Consider the following 18387-nt stretch of genomic DNA (forward strand, 5'->3'; position numbering starts at 1 on the left):
AGTGCTGACCCACAAAGACAGGAAAGACAAGGACTCACCCAGCGTTAGTGTATCCTTTCCCAACACACACAGATTCAAGGATAAACAGCCACATTGACTAAGCACATCGAGATCATCTTCAGATGATTACTTTTGTACATGCCACAAACCAATGTGGTTTGTGTGACTTCTCACTAATAGCCTAAGAAGGCTGATCTATGTCATAAACAACAAGTTTAACTATGTAGGAAGAGAATAAACAAGAACTGAGCAATATCAAACTTTTAATGCAAAGCACGTTTCAAGTCTGACAGAGTACCGGTGGGTTGTTTTTCTTTTTTTTTTTTCAGAATTAGATGATAAATGTGCTTGTCAAACCCAAGGTTTTTATATCAGAGATGCTTCATGAACACAGAGATCCAACACAATTTCTACATATTTTTAGGCACCAGACGATGTTCTGTTCAGTACAGCTAATGTTTAACATGGGCTAACGTCCACCATCAGTCTGAGGGACTGACTAATGTTCAATGTAAATCAAAATCCCAGAAGGCATTAACTTGTGGCATCTTTCCTGACTGACCTCACAGGTCCAGAAGGATTTGTATATTTTGGTTACACTGAATATTAGTAAGTCAGACCAGCTAATGCTGCACATGAGAACACTGATAAACATTAGTTCTAGGATACATACATAAATGTGCACATACGCACACACATAAACATATGATACACTTTGTTATGCAATTGTCACTCTCAGGCAAATAACTTACCTGGGAATATCAAATATTTAAGTGTAAAAATCAGGTTCTCCTAACAAACCATTAATTTTGGATAAAAAAGAAAACAAAAAACAAAAAAAAAAAAACAAAAATGGCAAAGCACAGCAAAAACTTTGGAGGAAAAATGAACAGTTTCAGAGTTATCACCGCACACCAAAAAAGTGACTCCAAACTGGCATCATCTGTGCAATACTGTTACCTATCATTGAGCTAATTATGCTTCGGAAGCCGTAAGAGATCCTTCAAGGAGGGGCCCATCGTAGGTCGCCACTGTCTCTAGAGTTGGTCTATGTTTCATAATCTTCTGCAAGGATGGAGGAAAAACACTGAGACTGTTGCCACACACACGAGGGAAATCTGAATGGATCGTCTCGAGGTCTGAGTCTCGAATCCCTGACCTCAAGACAAACTCCCAGAGCTTCAGTCCAGAGCTTACCTCCGGGGCTCTGGTCTCGGCAGGACCTGTCTCTATGGCTCTCATCCCTTCAACCCTTTCACCTGCATATACGGGCCCATTATTGATCCTGATGCCAGACTAAATACAAACCTGATGAAAGCTGAAGACACTTGTTTTATACCATGAGACACCACCTCTGGTTATGTTCTCCGGTGCCTCTTGGATCACGTAAAAAGGAAACTATCTCTGTTTTGCTCATAGGGCTTTCATCATCATACAGTCAAACACGCAGTAGGAAAGTGTGCTGCCACTGGCTGTTAAATATTCAACGCAATTAAGTACCTCTGGGGGGGAAGGAAAGCACAGTTTTAGAGAAATCAATCAAGGCAAATTGATTTTTTATCTGTGAGTTGCCAATTTCCAGGGCATGCAGGAAATACATTGAGGAACAGCAGGCTTCCCTTCTCATCCGTGGCAGTGATGCTGAACGGACCAGAAGACAACTGTATCCAAGGTGGGCTATGTCAGGGGGGAAAGGAGAACCCACTTTCCCCAATACATGTGCTGTATTCTGCAGGTAAAGAACCTGAGTGAAGTCACTGAGTGTCCCCAATGCATGTGCAGTAAGAAGCCAAACTTGCTTGAAATGTGGTAGGAGACTCCACAGGACCTGCCAAGAACACAGTGTGGACTTCCAGAAGCGCTCGAGCAAGGAAGCCCACTGCATGGCCCACACGGCCGGCCCTCAGCCATTTCCCCAGGTCGTGACAAAGTTCCTGCGCTTCTGCAAAGAGCGTCGCTGAAGGTTTTCAAGGGGCTCCAGTGGCCCCTTGGACAAAACTAAAATGATGGCCAGTAATCAAAAAAGAATCCTAGCAGGAGAAATGAAATCCAAAAGATTTAACAGTGTGATGTTCAAAATGGTCCCAGATGGGTGGGGCTGGCCTTCTTAAGATGTTCTACTCAAACTTGGTCATTTTCCAGTCAAATGTGAAAAAGACTCCTTCTAAGAGTGATGGACAACTGTGAATGGTGTGCTTACACTTGCACTGATGAAGTGTTTCTCTATAAAATAAGGGAAAGGAAATCGAAGCAAATGCAACTGTTGCACTTTGCAGAAATAATTCTTTATGGTTTTTTTTTTAAATGGGGTGATGGATGAAAAGGGGATTGGTGCCTATGATAATTTTTACAAAGAAAGGTGGAAAAAGTCAACCAAATGTAGTCCATATATAGGTTAAACAAATGCTTGATTCCTCCAAAGTTTTGCAGACCACTGGATAGGTTAAATTTCCATCATAGAAAATGTGTTTTGCATGTGCCGTGAATGTTTTGGTTTACTGATGTTCAGTTTTACATGGCTAAGTAGTAACTGCAAATAGTTGTTCACCACCCCTAGAGATGAATGCTCAATGGCCTAAAAGGCCTCAATGCCTTCAGCTGCTGTGGAAATCAAAGACAATGATCAGTGATGACCTGTTCTAGCTTCTGCTTTACTTTACTTTAAAAGTAAAACAGCCTCTTTAAATTAGGTCTCTAATCTAGATTAGTTCTAGAATATTTATTTTGAGCTGAATTTCAGAAGGTTAAATCAATTTCACTAGGAGCATCTCTGCCTTACTAAGACATTCCTACTAACTTCATCCTACAGGCTTTCAAATATGAAAACAAAGATGAAATTCTGTGATTCACTACAACATATTTTGATGACTCTAGACTAAAAAAAAAAAGACTGGATTAAGTCAATTTACTTAAAAAGAAAATAACTTTTAAAAATTATGTTTGTCAATTAAGTTAGTACTTAAATTGTATAGCCAATCAACTGTTTTTGAGGAGTTTTTTGTTTGTTTTGGTCTGGACTTATGATTTCATCAATTTAGGGAGCTCCTAGCATGGAAACTCCCTCCATTCATGTGGTCAGCAACTCCTCGGTAAGTTCAAAGTCTTACAGAGCTCCTCAGGGCACTGAGAATTACATGTCTTGCTATTGGTCCTATGGTCATTCTGGGTCAGGGGCAAGACTTGAACCCAGGTCTTGCTAACCATCAGGGCACATTCCCTCTCAATCAGTAGTTATTAAGAAAAAAATGGCCCTCTCAACCTTTTAAAAAACTTTGTACAATACACGATCTTTAGTAAAAAGCCAGTAATATCAGACGCCAACAGAGATGTGTTCGTTACATACTAACAATCACCCCAGAAACGGCTGATCCATATGAGAACTTCCCCTGAGCCTTTCTGGGCCAGGTGTTCCTGGAAGATTGTTCTTATGTAAGGGAAAAGCAGACTTGAGTAGTATCAGGCCTTTCATCACAGGACCTGGAGCTGAGCTAAGGGAGCTTTAAGGTCCTGTGGAGGAAGCTGGGCTGAGGAGATGGCTCACTCACTCATTCACTCACTCACTCATTCATTCATTCATTCACTCAGTCATTCCTCCAGGCACATCTATTATGTGCCAAATACTGTTGTGAAGTCTAGTAAGAGAAACTAAGGGAGGATAGGGGATTTGGGGGAGCAGGCCCACAGGAAAGTCATCTCCTTTCCTTTTTCTATGTCCCCAGTTCCACATCTGAGAACTCAGCAGGGGGAGGAGGAAGAAAGCAGTCGTGGTGGTCTAACACAAATTAATGTTTAAAATCTATAGTAGACCAAAAGCTCCTCCCCCTTCTGGGTTTTCTCCTTTCCCCCATCCCTGCCAACTCAGCTCGCAACCTCCCACTACCAACTTCAGCTCTGTCTCCGGATAAAGAGCTTAGTACCTCCCAAGTCTACTTTTCTTCTGAAATGCAGATGAGTCTTGCTTTCTCCTCTGGTATGTGTACCCTACAAACAACCCATGAGCACCTACAGGAAAAGTAAATTTCCTTCCTTCCTTCCTTAACTTTTATCTGGAAAATAGGTAGGACAATCCCTTATGCCCAACAAAAGGGGTGAGGGCCAAGGTTAGCCAAGGAAGTATCCCTGGGGAGTTTACAGTATCTCACCCACAGCCCCATCTTGAGTCCTGGTCTCTCTTCCTCATCTCTGATTCTCTGTCTCTACCTCTTCTCTCATCACTAGTTCCTCCCACAGGCCATATACAACTACCACCAGTGACTTGGGTATTAGAGAATCTCAGTTCTAACTGATTTTATGCTTCTCAGCCAGGAGGGTTCCAGGTGTGTTCCTGGCCTTCCAAATGGGACTCTTGAGTCACTGTTACACTTTGTTACACATGGTTGCCAGATTCTAGAGTACTTACAGGACAGCATCAGATATGTTTTATGTTAATGCCATTTTTCTAGCCAAACTCAGAAGCCCAAGCCACCATTTGTAACAGTGTTCTCATGGGAAAACTCAATCGCATTTCAAACAACCAACTTAAATGTGAAAATTTGGTACATGTCCAATCCAAAACTAGAGATTGTTTGAGCTGAAGTAGCAAACTTTTTCAAAGCACCTTTACTTTGGGAGCAGACTAAATGTACTTAAGTGTGTGGACAAGCAACAAATAATTGGTTAGGCTGCAGCGGCCGTGAAATCTTGGCTCTGGATAAGAAAAAGGCTTTTTTTCTTAAGCTTTTGCCACAGAGTGCTGCATACAAGGCTATAATGCTGCAGCCTAGGCTATTCATGTCATCTAAAAACACCCCAGAGCTTTTTTCAGAATTTTTTCCTGCTAAAAGTCACCAAATTTGATTCCACGAGTTTAAGCAGCCGCTAACTTTTGCATAAAACAGCATTGTTCCCTTGTTTATCCCGCTAACAGGACATGCTATATCAGAGAGCTGTTTAAGAATGGCAGCCGAGGGCTGGAAATCATGCCAACACCAATACCATTCTGCTCGTGGGTATGTGGGACAGCTGAGCTGCAAATACTACTGGTCTATGTGTCAGTACCAGAACTTGATATGTGACTACGGGATCTGTTCTACATAGTATTTCATGAGATAAAGACACTATATCATATTGGTCTCTCATGAAGTAAAGGCCCAGTATAGTGTACAAGAACGCTGGACTTGGAAGCAGGAGCAGCCCTGGGTTGTCCTGACTAGATGGTTGTGAGACTGTTTCTCTGACCCTCAGTTTCCTCATCTGTAAAATGGGCACAATAATGCCTCTTCTGCCTGCCTTCGAGCATTGCTCTCTACATAATAAAAGCTGAACCGAGTCTTCGGTTAATAAAGCCGGTAGTGGGCATTGAGTGTTAGAGTCAACAGTAATGGATACGGGCAAACAGTCAATGTTACATCTACTACTTTTTTGAGGAAACTTTGTCACGATTTTTTGATGTTTAAATACAAGATATATTGACGAGTGATTCTGTAGCTCTGGTACTCACTCTGCCAATGCAGACTGCAATCCTGGTCTCAAATCAGTAGATAACTTAGCAGAGGTGGCCAAGGCTCAGCTAAGTAATGTGACTCGCCCAGGGTCATGCAGCTAGTGTCAAAAGCAGGATTGGAACCCTGGTCTTTCCTTTTCCAAGTCCAGCACTCTATATGATGCCTCCAGTATAAACATGAGTGTGTAATAAATGTTCTTGATATTACAGTAAAACATCTACTGTCCTCCAAGCATGCAAAAAGGCAGAAAAAGAGTCACCTTGTGTTCCGTTAGAAACTCAGACTGCTGGAAGTCTGAGAAAGCATAAAGATGGTAGACTGCTCAACAGAAAGGCACTGATGCTTAGTCTGCCATTCCCAGGTTCAGGAGGCACCCATGCACATCATTTATGTTTAAATAAGGTAGCAGTTATTTAGGCAAAGCAGGTTGGAAGATGAAAGGAAATGAGGAGAGGGGAGAGAGAAACACAAGGGGATGAGTCTGGTTAAAGCTAACAACTTCCTGGCACATATAAAAGCTGATCACAGACACTGGCATTGTTAAGACCCCCAAACGTGACTTGTTCATTCTCTACTGTGGCTCTCAGCAAGGCCATTCCAGCTCTATACCCACTAGGTTTGGGGCTTTATTTCTTACTCCTTTTTAGCCCTCTATCCTAAATGACTAGATGCCCAATGAATTCACAATGAGGATTTTTAACTCCTTAACTTCATATAGAAGAATGAATGGCAATATTCATACTATTTAGTTAACACTAAATAGTTAATATTTATTAATATGATGTATAAATATTATAATATAAATATATAAATAATTAAGGAGACACCTTCCACTGTCTTGGGAAAAAAACCACATGACCTCTAATTATACTTTTCTATGACTCAAAGTACACATCATGGAAGAATAAGCATGACTACAGAGCTGCATTGTTGACTCCTAAGTAAATACAGAGCCAGCCTTAAGGATCAAGGGTCTCATCTATAACAACTATGTACCTGAGGAGTACTACTCAAGAGATTAAACACGAAACAAAAAATAAAGCCTTAACAGGTCTGCTACTCATAGGATAGGACTTTGGAAATATCTAGTATTTATTTTATTTTCTTCATCTTATGCACCAGAAGGCAGCAGGGTGAGTTCCCTTCACAGGCAGACCCATTAAAATTCTTGCTTTCACCACCATAAATTACAGACTAAAGGTCTGTTCTTACTTAGGAGCCCAACTACCGACCTCCTTTAGCTGTTTCCTTCCTACTTTCTGCAAGAGTGACATGAGCTCTGTCTGGGGCTGCAATTCTTTTGCTCTCCATCCAAGCGAAAGAGGATTTGGATACCTGAAGATATTCTTGTCTTGCCCTGCCTGTTTGTAAAGAAAGAAGTCCTGCCAAGGGCCCAGCTTACAATGCTAAACTGCTAGAGTAGATTTCTTTTTACCTTTAGTAACTGGAGGATGACTTGCTGTTTAAACTGGGGCAGGAAGCATAAAGAAGGGAAAAGCCCAACTAGGAGCTAAAAGCATTGGGTTTCAAATAAAGCTCATTGCAAGTACTACAAACATTTTACTAAAACTTGCAAACAAGAATCCGATTCTATGGGCTGGGTAATTATAGAGGGATACTCATTTTCCACCTCAAGTATGCAAATTCCATGTGGAATTAAAACCACAACATAATCCACAAAAGTTTGTTTCCATTTGGACTTAAAATTTAGGTAAAATAAGAGTTCTAAATAGCATTCATGAATTTTCAAAGTAACGAGCTACAATCTTTTATTCTGCTTTCAAATATCTATCTATATCTCTAGATAGAGATATAGAGATAGATAGATAGATAGATATAGTCTTTTCTTCCCTTTTATTTTTTAATTCTATCTCCCCATTCACTACTCAAATTAGCCTCATGCTCTGGGCAGATCCCCAAATTGCTAGAGTCGCCCCAATCCTATCCGTGTCTTCCTGCTCTCTTCATCTTTTGGTTCCCTCTACTCCACCATGACTCTTTGAGAAAAGAGGCCAGAAAGGGGGAAAGGAGGCAAGGGAAACTTGAATACTGAGGAGTGATTAGGTACTTCATTCCATTCTTCAACAGTGACTCCCACTTCTCCATGAGTCTAAAGAAGGAGGAGAGAACGAACCAGTCTCCTGGAGATTACAAGTGTTTATGAGACTGGGACCATGCTCATGGCAAAGGTAAAAGGGCTCTGCTAAGAGTAATAACAACATATTGGTAGGAATGAACACTTCTCTGAGAAATCTACTCTGGTGCCCAGATAGCTTTTTTGGTTTGTTTTGGCCACAGTCTGAGAGTGTGGAAAATAAGTACCCCAATAAACTAGGGTCTTTACTTCCTATCTATCATGTTATGAATTCTGGTTAAATTCACCGAACTTTTATGCCGTCTCATCCATCCCACCTCTCCCCCTGACAAATAATGCTAACTTTAAAATAATGATTGCTTCTGAAATATATTTTTGTGTAGAACCTTGGATAGGACAATTTGCCTTATATTCATTGCTGGTATTTCTGACTAATCATACTTTTTACGGAATATAACAAGCCTTTTAGCCTATTCCTTTATAACTTCCCAAACTGAACCTTTGTCTTACAATAATAATCGGTAGTTAAGAGAAAAGTGATTTTTACCTGAGTTCTTTCTGTTGCTGTAGGCCACAACTGCCTACAAAGAACCTTTTTGATAATATCTGGAAGAAGGCTGATAATTATTAACAGAATGATGCCCATCCATGCAGGACCACTGGATAGCATCTGTATGAACACAAAGTACATCCTCTGGTAACTGAGGAAAGGCCTAGAGGATCAAGGAGAGAAGAAAAAAAAATGGAACAGGTGAGAAAGTACATATTTATAGGGAAAAAAAAACCTAACATGTTTTATACTTGTTTTTAAATCCTCTAGGAAAGAGTGTTTCTTCTATTCTGAAGAAGTCTAGACATGTGACTTTTACTTCTAAGTGGTACTGTGTGCTCTGCATTTGTATGTCTCATATAGGCCCCTTTCTCTCCTCTGACACATCTGCTGCCCCAGTACAGGCCCTCATCACCTCAGGCCTGGACTACTGCAACATTCTGCCAGCTGGTGCCCCTGCTACCTCAGATCCATTCTCCATTTAGCTTTCACAGTGTAGGTCTGACTATGTCACCCTTTCCCCCACCCACAATAAACAACAGAGGGGCCCTAGGATCTTCAGGAACAAATATAAAATTCTCTGTTTGGCTTTTGAATCCCTTCACAGTCCTTGTCCCTTTTCTTCCAGTGCCTTCACTCTGAGATTATATTGTTGTTTGCATGGTGCCTCCCCTATTAGAATCAAAATTCCTTATTTTTGCCTTTCTTTTTGTCTCCAGCACTTGGCCCAGGGCCTAGCACACAAGGAATCACTTAACAAATGCTTACTGACTTTCTGTTCCATCACAGTTCTGGTTAAGTTAAATCTGCCACTTACTAGCTGCCTGACCCTGGGCACGGTCACTTAACCTGTCTGCCTCTCTTTGGAAGTTCTAGTTAAGGAAATTCAACAGTAAGCAGAGGGTGGGGGGAGTGGAGGGAAGCCATGACTATAAATTATTGGGTTAGACATTCGTAATGAAAGCTGGAACTTATGAAGTGTTTTGAGAGTTGTGTAGTACTTTACAAATATCATCCCATCTTATCCTGACAACAACCCTATTATTATCACTCCCATTTTACAGATGGAGGAAAGAGAAGAAAACAGGTTAAGTGACCACCCAGGGTCATGCAGCTAGTAAGTAGCAGATTTAAGTTGAGGTCTTCTGGACTTCAAGTCCAATACTCTATCCATTGCACCATCTTCGTGCCTCACAAATAATGAAAGGAAATAATAATTTTTGGAGAGAAAAGAGGAAAATATCCCTTACAGTCACCTGAGAAGGGAAGGTAAAAATGCAGGAAGTAATGGCAAAAACGTCTGATTTCATTTGAATACATTCTACCTATCCCAACTGCTGCCTCGTGTATGAGAAGTAGACTATATGAGAGAGATGCTAAATGTTTATTTGAAAGCAGGGATGAATTAGGGTCTTTTTTCCTAGAGGGACCTAAAATTGGAGGTGCAAGGGGCCACCAGTGTAGTTCAGTCTTGATTTCAGTACCAAGTTCCCCCTATGGCAGCCTGAGCATTAAATATTACCTCCTGGTGGAGGCATAACCTTATGAAAGGATCCCTGCCCTGCCCACTGCTTCTCAGAGGTCACTACCACTCTCAGAGGGTTCTTTGGTCCTTATCAGGATCAGTATAACACTACCAACTCTATCTAGTGCTTCCAGGGCCCAGAAGGAGAACTCAGAAACTATGAAGCTCAAGTCTTCTTTGACTACAAAGGGTCCCCAGTTAGATGGGTGGCTGCTTATTGATGAAAAATTTAAACCCACCCCCCAGCAGTGTATATTTTAAAATTTATTTGTAGATTGCTCCAACAAACATCTGATAAGAAAGTCAAAAATGTTTAGATGGAAAATCTAGTCACGTAAAATGACTTCAAGGCCCTTGGAGAGTATTATTGTGGTTTAGAGGGATTTGATTTTTCCAGAATACAAGGAGGGAGCTCAATGACACTGAAATGACATTAAGCAATGAGTTGTCATTGGTCCAGTCTATAAAGCTCTTTGGTAGCCAAAAGGTTTGATTTTAGCTCGGGGTACCATCAGGATAACCAGGTAGAAATGTCTAGTAGACAACTGGAAGTGCAGAGGTAAAGATAAAAGTAAAGATACAGGATCAAAGACAAATCAAGGCAGAAGATAAGACTGGGAAATTAGAAAACAGAAGTGAGAGTCATGAGAATGCACAGGATTACTGAAGGAAAGCACAGAGAAAGGGAAAAAGACAAAAAAAGAAGTAAATGAAGGAGATAAAGAGTAGAGAAGTATGACAAAAACCCAGAAAGCTTAATGTTCTAATGAGTGAAATTAAGGAGGAAATGGATCCAATTTCTTAATGAAAGGATAGTCAGCAATGTCAAATGCTATGGAGAGGTTACAGAGAAGGTCAACTAAGCAAAGGAGGTCATTAAGAATCTTTTGAGGGCCGGCTAGGTGGTGCAATGAATAGAGCACTGGCTCTGGAGACAAGAGGACCTGAGTTCAAATCTGACCTCAGATACTTTAACACTAACTAGCCGTGTGACCTTAGGCAAGTCACTTAACCCCAATTGCCCTGCCTTCCCCCCTCCAAAAAAAAAAAAAAGAGAATCTTTTGAGAGAGAAAATTCAATAGAAGGAAAGGACAGGTTCTGAGAGGGAGCCTATGAAGCAGGAGGGACTGAAGATGCAAAACTAAAATGGGAAAACTGTGAAAACAAAATCGCGGTGGATGAGAAAAGAGATGGAAATCAGGAAGACAGGTTAACTCTCAAAAACACAGGGGAACTTTCTAAGAGAGAGTAAAAGGAGTGATACAGGTATATTTTGACATGAAAAACTGGACATGTGGGTAACTCTTCTTGGATAGTCTCATTCTGAATAAAGAAAAAAAAATCATTGTGGGAGAGTGCTGGAGGTGGGGATAAGAACCTGAGAAAGCAGAAAATATTTATAGGAGTTTCTATGGGGAATGTCATTGTCAACAGGAGGTGCATAAAAGAACTACTGAGAATCAGTATGGGCTCAGTTGAGATCAGATAGCAAGAATTTGACCTTGGTTGCCATATTTTTCTTTAGCCAAGCTCCTTAGCCCTGAGGAGAAAATGGCCAGTGGTGGTAACTCAATGCTGGCAAGTGGTGAGTTTGGTCTAAGTAAGGTCAGTGAAGAGGAGTCTAGGACCACGGTTCCCATTTAGTAGGAATCCATCATTTGTATTTCAACATATAATAATGGCACACAGCAAGTAAGATGGAGAAGTTGTGGCAGAAGAATTCCAGAGTTCTGCCTGTAACCAGTAGGATTCTCGGACTACACTGTTGATCTGTATATTCCATTCCAGTGGCAAGTTTAAGAAGGCCTTCCAAACCTAGCCAAACCTTTGTCAATTTGACCAAAAGTACATATTTTCAGTTTAATTAATTCTTCTGTAATCTGAATGAGGAGAAAAAAATCTCCAATTTGAACAAGTCAAAGTAGTTGACTCATAGTTGACTCTAAACCCAGGTAGGTAAGGGCTCCTATGTAAGTTTCTTCTTTTTTTTTGGAGGGCAGTTGGGGTTAAGTGACTTGCCCAAGGTCACATGGCTAGTTTTTTGTGTCTGAGGCCAGATTTGAACTCAGGTCCTCCCGACTCCAGGGCCCGTGCTCTATTCACTGCGCCACCAACTGCCCCCACTATGTAAGTTTCTTTAGGCTCTAGGTTCCCAAACTACGAAAGATTTTCCTGAGAAGAGATTTATAGAAAAAGGAAGTAGAAGGAACTGACAGAAGGAGAGGAGAAGTTGGTAGCAACACACTGCTGGGCCTGTCACTGTACCTTAAACACAAGGGATGATTTTTGGACCAAGTCTATCTCTTTACAGTGAAGGGAGGCTACCCGACACTTAATTTTTTTTTCAAAGTTCTGTGCTTTTAAGGACCTCAAAAATGATTTGACTAGATTCTTACCAGATAACTCCTCCCCAGAGTAGAGAAAAGACAATGTAGAAAATCAGGGATCCCCAAATAACAAAATGATTTATCCAAGTCCAGTAGTGTGTATCGAGAGCAAGCTAAAAGGGGAAAAAAAAGGTGATTGGTGTTGGCACCATTAACCAGAGGCAAACTAGAATGAGACAGTGAAGAAAACCTTAAAATTAGTGAAGAAAGCTCACCAGTGATGCATTTAGCTAAAATGCCAGTTTTGGGCACAAAAGAAACCTGTTTCATGGAGACACAGGCATGCATCTGGGGTGAAAGGGAGCTCCTTGAGGCCTTTCTTGCTCTGGGCCTGGAGAATCTTTAGTTATTTAAGTATTTCTCAACCTAGAAGGTCTTAGGGAAATTGCAAAGGGCTCATATTAATGCAGTGCTCCAGCAGGTACAAAAAACTAATTGGAGATGCGTCACTCCACGCACCAGCTTTGAGTTTTGTTTATGGTAACAGCTGTGTGCTTGTCCTTTGGTTTCAGTGACCCCACGGTGATCATATGGTCAGTTAGTTTTCCAGAGCATTGGCAAACTCTGCTTTATCTAAGATTTCCTGAAAAGTTCTGTAAAAATCTTAATTCATGTAAATGAAATCTGTTTTCAATATATCAGAGTAGTTGCTTTCTAAAAGAATACTAATATGAATCCTCCTGTGAAGTGTGTCTTTACTCCCTAATGTATCTTTTGTATAAATTCAAATTTTGACACATCAGATTTGATTAAAGATGGCTTTGCTATTACCTCCTTCTAAACCAGATGAGCCCAAAGGAGACAGCATACACTTTTAGTAGGCTATGACAATGGCAGGTCACTGGCTAGAATATAAGTTCATTCTGGAAGAGCTTATGGATGATGAAAACTGAGGCCCAAAGTATGTGCATAATGTATATGACTGATTATCAGACCAGCAGATGAAATAGTAATATCAACGACTTTACCTTCAGTGTAACCGTAAATACCAACACAGTGAACACCAGCGTCCCAAAGGTCCAGTTTCCAAATACCTGTTTGGCAGGAAAACATGTCTCAAGTCATCTATTGACAACCTAGCAGTGCCACGCTTCACACCAAAGCAACCAAATTCTTGGAATAGAATCAGCTTCATTGTCATCCTCAGGTATAAACACTTCAGTCTATGCTCAAGTCAGCATGAGGTTTTTAACAAGAGGATTGTGTTAAGAAGGTAGCGTTTTGTGGAGTGCCGTGTATGATGTACGGGGGGTAGAAATGAGGAGAGGCAGAAGTCTAAGAAGTTATTCCAATAGTCCAGGTATGTGGCAGTAAGAACATGGATTAGCTTTGTGGTAACTTCCCTGGGCCTCAGTGTTCTCACTGATGAAGTGGTTGAACTAGACCATGTCTAAGGAACCTCCTGGCTCTGACATTCTATTAGTCTATGATTACTAGTAGGCCCTTAATGCATATCTGTTAAAGGCATGAAAAAAAAGAGTGGCACCTACTCAAAATGATCTTCTTCTTTGTTAAAAGTAGGCTATCTTCCAGTCTAGGTTTTTAATCCTTCATTCTCCTCAGATTAAAGAGGTACACAACACTAAAATGTGTCTGTATCTGTGAATTATTCCTATATTAAAGGCTAATGTTTCCTATAGTAACCATTTAATTATAAGACAATAACACTGGTATTTATTATGACAAAACTAGGTTTTATTTAAAGCCAACAGATTAGGAAACTAAAAGTGTTAAATGAGAATAAAACATGGATTTTAGTTTATTTTAATTTCTTTATGTGGGGATGGGAGGGAGCTACTCCTTCCTGATTCACACCCTTTTCTATTAGCTAAGAAAGAAGCAGTAAAAGAAAGTTAAGTCCTAAGGGCTGGGGAGATACATCTGGACCTTCCCTTTGGTTACTATTACAGCTAGAGATCAGGAGTTTTTCAGAAATGGCACAGGGATCTGCATTTTTACTTTATTGACAACAGGGTTTTCTCTAGTTTAACAAGAGATTCATGGCAGATAGTTAAACATGGCACACTTAAAAAAACAAAAGATCAGTTGAAGAGCCAGAGAAAAAGGAAAGGTGGCAGAGTGGACTGGCCCTATCCATTTAAAAGGAAATCTGCCTCTTCCTATCCAGGGAAAGATCATAGCTTTAGCCATCATCACTTAACAACTCAGCTTTGGATCATAAGTGAAGGATCATAGCTTTGGCCACGATCATTTAACAGCTCGACTCAGTGCTAAGACCATGAATGGTATGCACTAACTATAAGTCAAAGACCTCACGGATGTCAAGTTGTTGTTACTGCAAAGGGACCTTGACTCCAACTACCTACCAAGCTGTGTCAGTCTGAGTTTTTGTATTATTTCCTTTAGTATGGAGATGGGGAGAGGAGGAGGATAAATGAATGAGGGTTCATGTCTTCCTCTGGTACCTTTTTCTAAGTGTTTTTCCATAGAAAAGGAAAAAAAAAAACTGGTCCAAGTGGAATCAACTTTTTGTAATAAATCTCACGTTTCTCATAATTTTAGGTCCCAGAGAATACTTACACTAGACATCATTTTCGATTTTTTTTATACATCTCAACTTGGTACCATTTACATATTTAATTAACTTTACCATGGCATCTAGATTAATGGAGATGTTAAAATAAACTGAAGACTATTACCAATCATTATTACGACCCTGGAGACTTCTCCAGCTTAACCATGTTCTTTATTAGCTAATTTTATTGGGGGAACCTTTTGGCCAGTTTCAATTCTCTTCCAAGTGTTCAAGCCCAACTAATTTAAATTTCATTTATAAGTGAAATTCCATGAGACAATGATTCATCTGTTTTCTCAGAATCGGTTCCTTTAGGGGCATCTCTCGTATTCCCTTCATTTACGCCTTTAGTGATTTTACTAAGAAAGTGATTGAGTTTGTCTGGCAGAATCTGTTCTGTGCCCACACTGCTTGTTGCTCACAATTCCATGTCATTCTTGACGTTTACAGACATCTACAATTAGCATTCCAAATCTGTAAGTATTCTGTGAGGAATACAGTACTGGCTGAACTAACAAGGATAAAAAGGATTACAGCGCTTGTAGGGAGCTGTCTAATATCTTTCAATTTCAATAAATGGAACTGCTATGAGAAGGGGCCAAGGACAAACCCCCCCCCCCCAAAAAAAAGTTCCAATCATGATTTTGGCTTTTTAAAAATTCACCATTCCTTAAAGGTGCTAGGTCAACATTCTCAGGGATAAATGCCTTTCAAAAACTATTCCCCACCAACTAATAGAGAGAATCGGAACTTCAAAGACTGTGGTGACAGGGGACCTTATCCCAGTTCTAATGGGAACGTTGCCAGAGGATTCATTAATCTTCAGGATCAGCTTTCTTCTAGCTTTGGGCTATTCCTAGGAGCTTTAGTGAAATTACCTGCTTAAACTTATATCACCATTTAGCTAACATACACCAACAGCTCCAGGTCTCAAGTGACCCACACTAAATAGAAGTTGGTCAACCACAAAAAACCCTTCCCACTCAATCTGTCTTCCATTTTGAAATCTTTAGCTTTGTTGGATCCTATCACAGCATACAGAGCTTGAGCAAGAATGAGAATAAGTTTTACACCTTCAACACACAAGAACAAGTATTTCATATCCAGCAACCTTTTACTGACCACAAGACCATCAGCCCCATAAATGGGAAATTCATATCTATCTTCTTTTCAAAAAATGCTCTTCTAAAATAGAGGGGAAATCCATTTGCATTTAACAAGGTAATCACTTCCCATTCCCAGGAACTTGACCCTCCACATCAGTGGCCATTCTCTGGAAATTTCCGTTTTTAGGGAGCGGTATCTCAGCTCTTTGAGTTGCATGCAAGTCACTTACTTACAGCTTGACCCATAAGCAAGCTCTAAAGCAGCTACATAAAAGCACTAAAAACAGCCCCATTGAAAACTACATGGTTGGTCTGAATCTAACAAGGCCAGGTGCCATTTGGGGATTGTAGCAACTGTTAAACCAAAGGCATGGATCAGGACGAATGAGAAATTATTAGAAATAGAGAGATCAGAAGAGTGAGCAGAAAACAGATCTGGATGATTCAACAGATCAATTCAGTGCAACTGATTTGAGTCCCATGGAAAGACAACAGAACTTCTGGTCACATGATTAAACGAAATCTAGGAGACAAGGCACAGGCATTAAGACAGCTATATCTCAATCTAACTGACTCTAATTAGGTAAACAGCTAGTTGAGGGGAAGGAGAAAAATCACAGGGGGAAAACTCATCCAAGAACTGCTAGAAGGGGAGAAAGAACATTACAGCTGCAGTTGGGGGAACCCAGCTTCAAATCCCACCGCTGCCACCAACTACCCAGATGAGCTTGGGCAGGTCACTTACTCTCCTTGGGCCTTAGTTTCCTCATCTGTGAAATGAGAAGAGAAGACTAGATGGCCTACGTAGGGGGTGTGGAACCTGTGACCCCCAAAGCCACATGTGGTCTTCTAGGTCCTTGGGTGCAGCCTTTTGACTGAGTTTTATAGAACAAATCCTTTTATTAAAGGGCATTTGTTCTGTGACATTTGGATTCTGTCAAAGGGCTGCACTTGAGGACCCAGAGGGCATATGTAGCCTTAAGGCTACAGCTTCCCCAACCCTGGGAGGAGACCTTCCAGCTCTGAATCTATGATCTCATGACCCAGGCTCATTCTTACGAATGGGGATGAGGTGGATTTTTAGAAGGGTATGGCAGAAATTAATTATCCATTATGCATCACTGACTTGTATATTTGGAGGGATTACTCAACATTCATGGAAGCCAAATAGAGCCACTCTGAAGCCTCTCACTAGCTGCCTCAACACTCTCTTAGGCAGCCTGAGCACATAATATTCAAAAGTAATCTTCCCAGTGAGGGTCGGCTGAATTGTACAAGTCATATCTACATGTATTTCTCTTTTTATTAAAGCCAAGTGAAATGTAGACATCTCAAACAAACAGACAGACAGACAGACAAAAACCCTCAAACACCTGACTCAGCTGAGCTCAGGGAAACCAGAAAAAGCAGTAAGTGTGGATGTTCAAATGTACACACGGATACTCCTGATCTTCTATTATGGCAACTTTATTCCTAAAAGCGAGTGGAAAGGAAGCAGCAGCTATGAATATTTCAACTAATAAAGCACACTGAAAAAGTCACATTTGAAAATATTTACGAGAAATATTTTATTTGTAATGTGGCCCAAGAACACAGAGAAAGGGACAAAACCAGAATCCTCTTACCATGTGTGTGCTGGTAGTCATTATCTGAGGGTAGGAAGGGAAGCAAGTAGCAAAAAGGGGAAAAAAAAGCAAGATGAAAATAAAACAACCCCCCAGAAAACGTGTCAACAACTAGAATGAAGAATGTATATAAAAAACAAATCCATTAACTGCACAGAAAATATTATTAAAATAATGTCATATGGAAAAATGAAATATACTAAATATGAAAGAACACTCAACAAAGCACACTAATAACTTACCTGAGACAGAGGGTGAACAGCTAATGATGAAATGTTAGTTACAAAAAGAACAAACTGGACAAACTACTTTTCCACAATCAAAACAGTGCTACACACAGGACACCATTTATCAATTTAACATGAAGATATGTTGCTTTTTATTTCAGTGTCTCCACTAAATAAAGACACAAAACCATTTCCAGTATTATTCAATTATGCAAAAACCCAACAGAAATCTTCCCAATCAATCCCCAGATACTATACTAATGAAATGATCATTCAGGATCGCAAAGTTCTTTTCCTCCAAAATCAAATAAAATACTCACCTGTCCATTGATGGTCACTGTCGTATTTTCAAGCATCAAATAAGCACCAAAGAAAAATACCAAAGCATCGAATACGCCCAAGAATGTCCAATAAATGAATACTCGCCAGCGGAGTAGGGCATTCTTGGCAATATCCCTGCATGAGATAAAATGTGAAAGATTATTTTTTAACCGTGTCAAAATTAAAACTTATTTCTCAGGGACAGGTCCTTCCCCAAGGTGGGCAGACATCCTTCCCATCCCCACTCTCCATCTTAAAATACTGGTGCTGAGGAACATGATGAGCTCTTCTCTCACTAGATCACTGATTTTATCAATGTGAAGAACCACTCAGGGGTGCAGCCAAGATGGCGGAGTAGAAGCACGACCTTCCCGCGGCTCCGGCTTCCACCCTCCCCAATCCATGTAAAAAGGGGACTCTAAACAAACTTTGGAGCTGCAGAACCCACAAAATGACACAGAGAAGCTAACCTCCCGCTGAGGACAGCCCGGCAGGCCGGCAGGAATCGGCCAGTGCAGCACTCTGGGAGCC

At 40.6% G+C, this 18387-nt stretch overlaps 1 protein-coding gene across 1 annotated transcript in view; it reads right to left on the reverse strand.

Moving 5' to 3' along the window:
* Positions 1–539: 539 nt before the first annotated feature.
* The window catches only part of ATP11A (ATPase phospholipid transporting 11A), a 222955-nt gene continuing 205107 nt past the window's right edge, over positions 540–18387 (reverse strand). Inside the window, 6 exon segments of the mRNA XM_069094096.1 lie at positions 540–1007; positions 1009–1065; positions 8126–8291; positions 12051–12154; positions 13010–13075; positions 17856–17991. Of these exon segments, the coding sequence (XP_068950197.1) occupies positions 972–1007; positions 1009–1065; positions 8126–8291; positions 12051–12154; positions 13010–13075; positions 17856–17991 (565 nt within the window). The 3' untranslated portion in view covers positions 540–971.

This window comes from Petaurus breviceps, unplaced genomic scaffold (genome assembly GCF_028583685.1).
Source record: "Petaurus breviceps papuanus isolate PSGF00001 unplaced genomic scaffold, PetGlider_PUasm1.0 214, whole genome shotgun sequence".
NCBI lineage: Eukaryota > Metazoa > Chordata > Mammalia > Diprotodontia > Petauridae > Petaurus > Petaurus breviceps.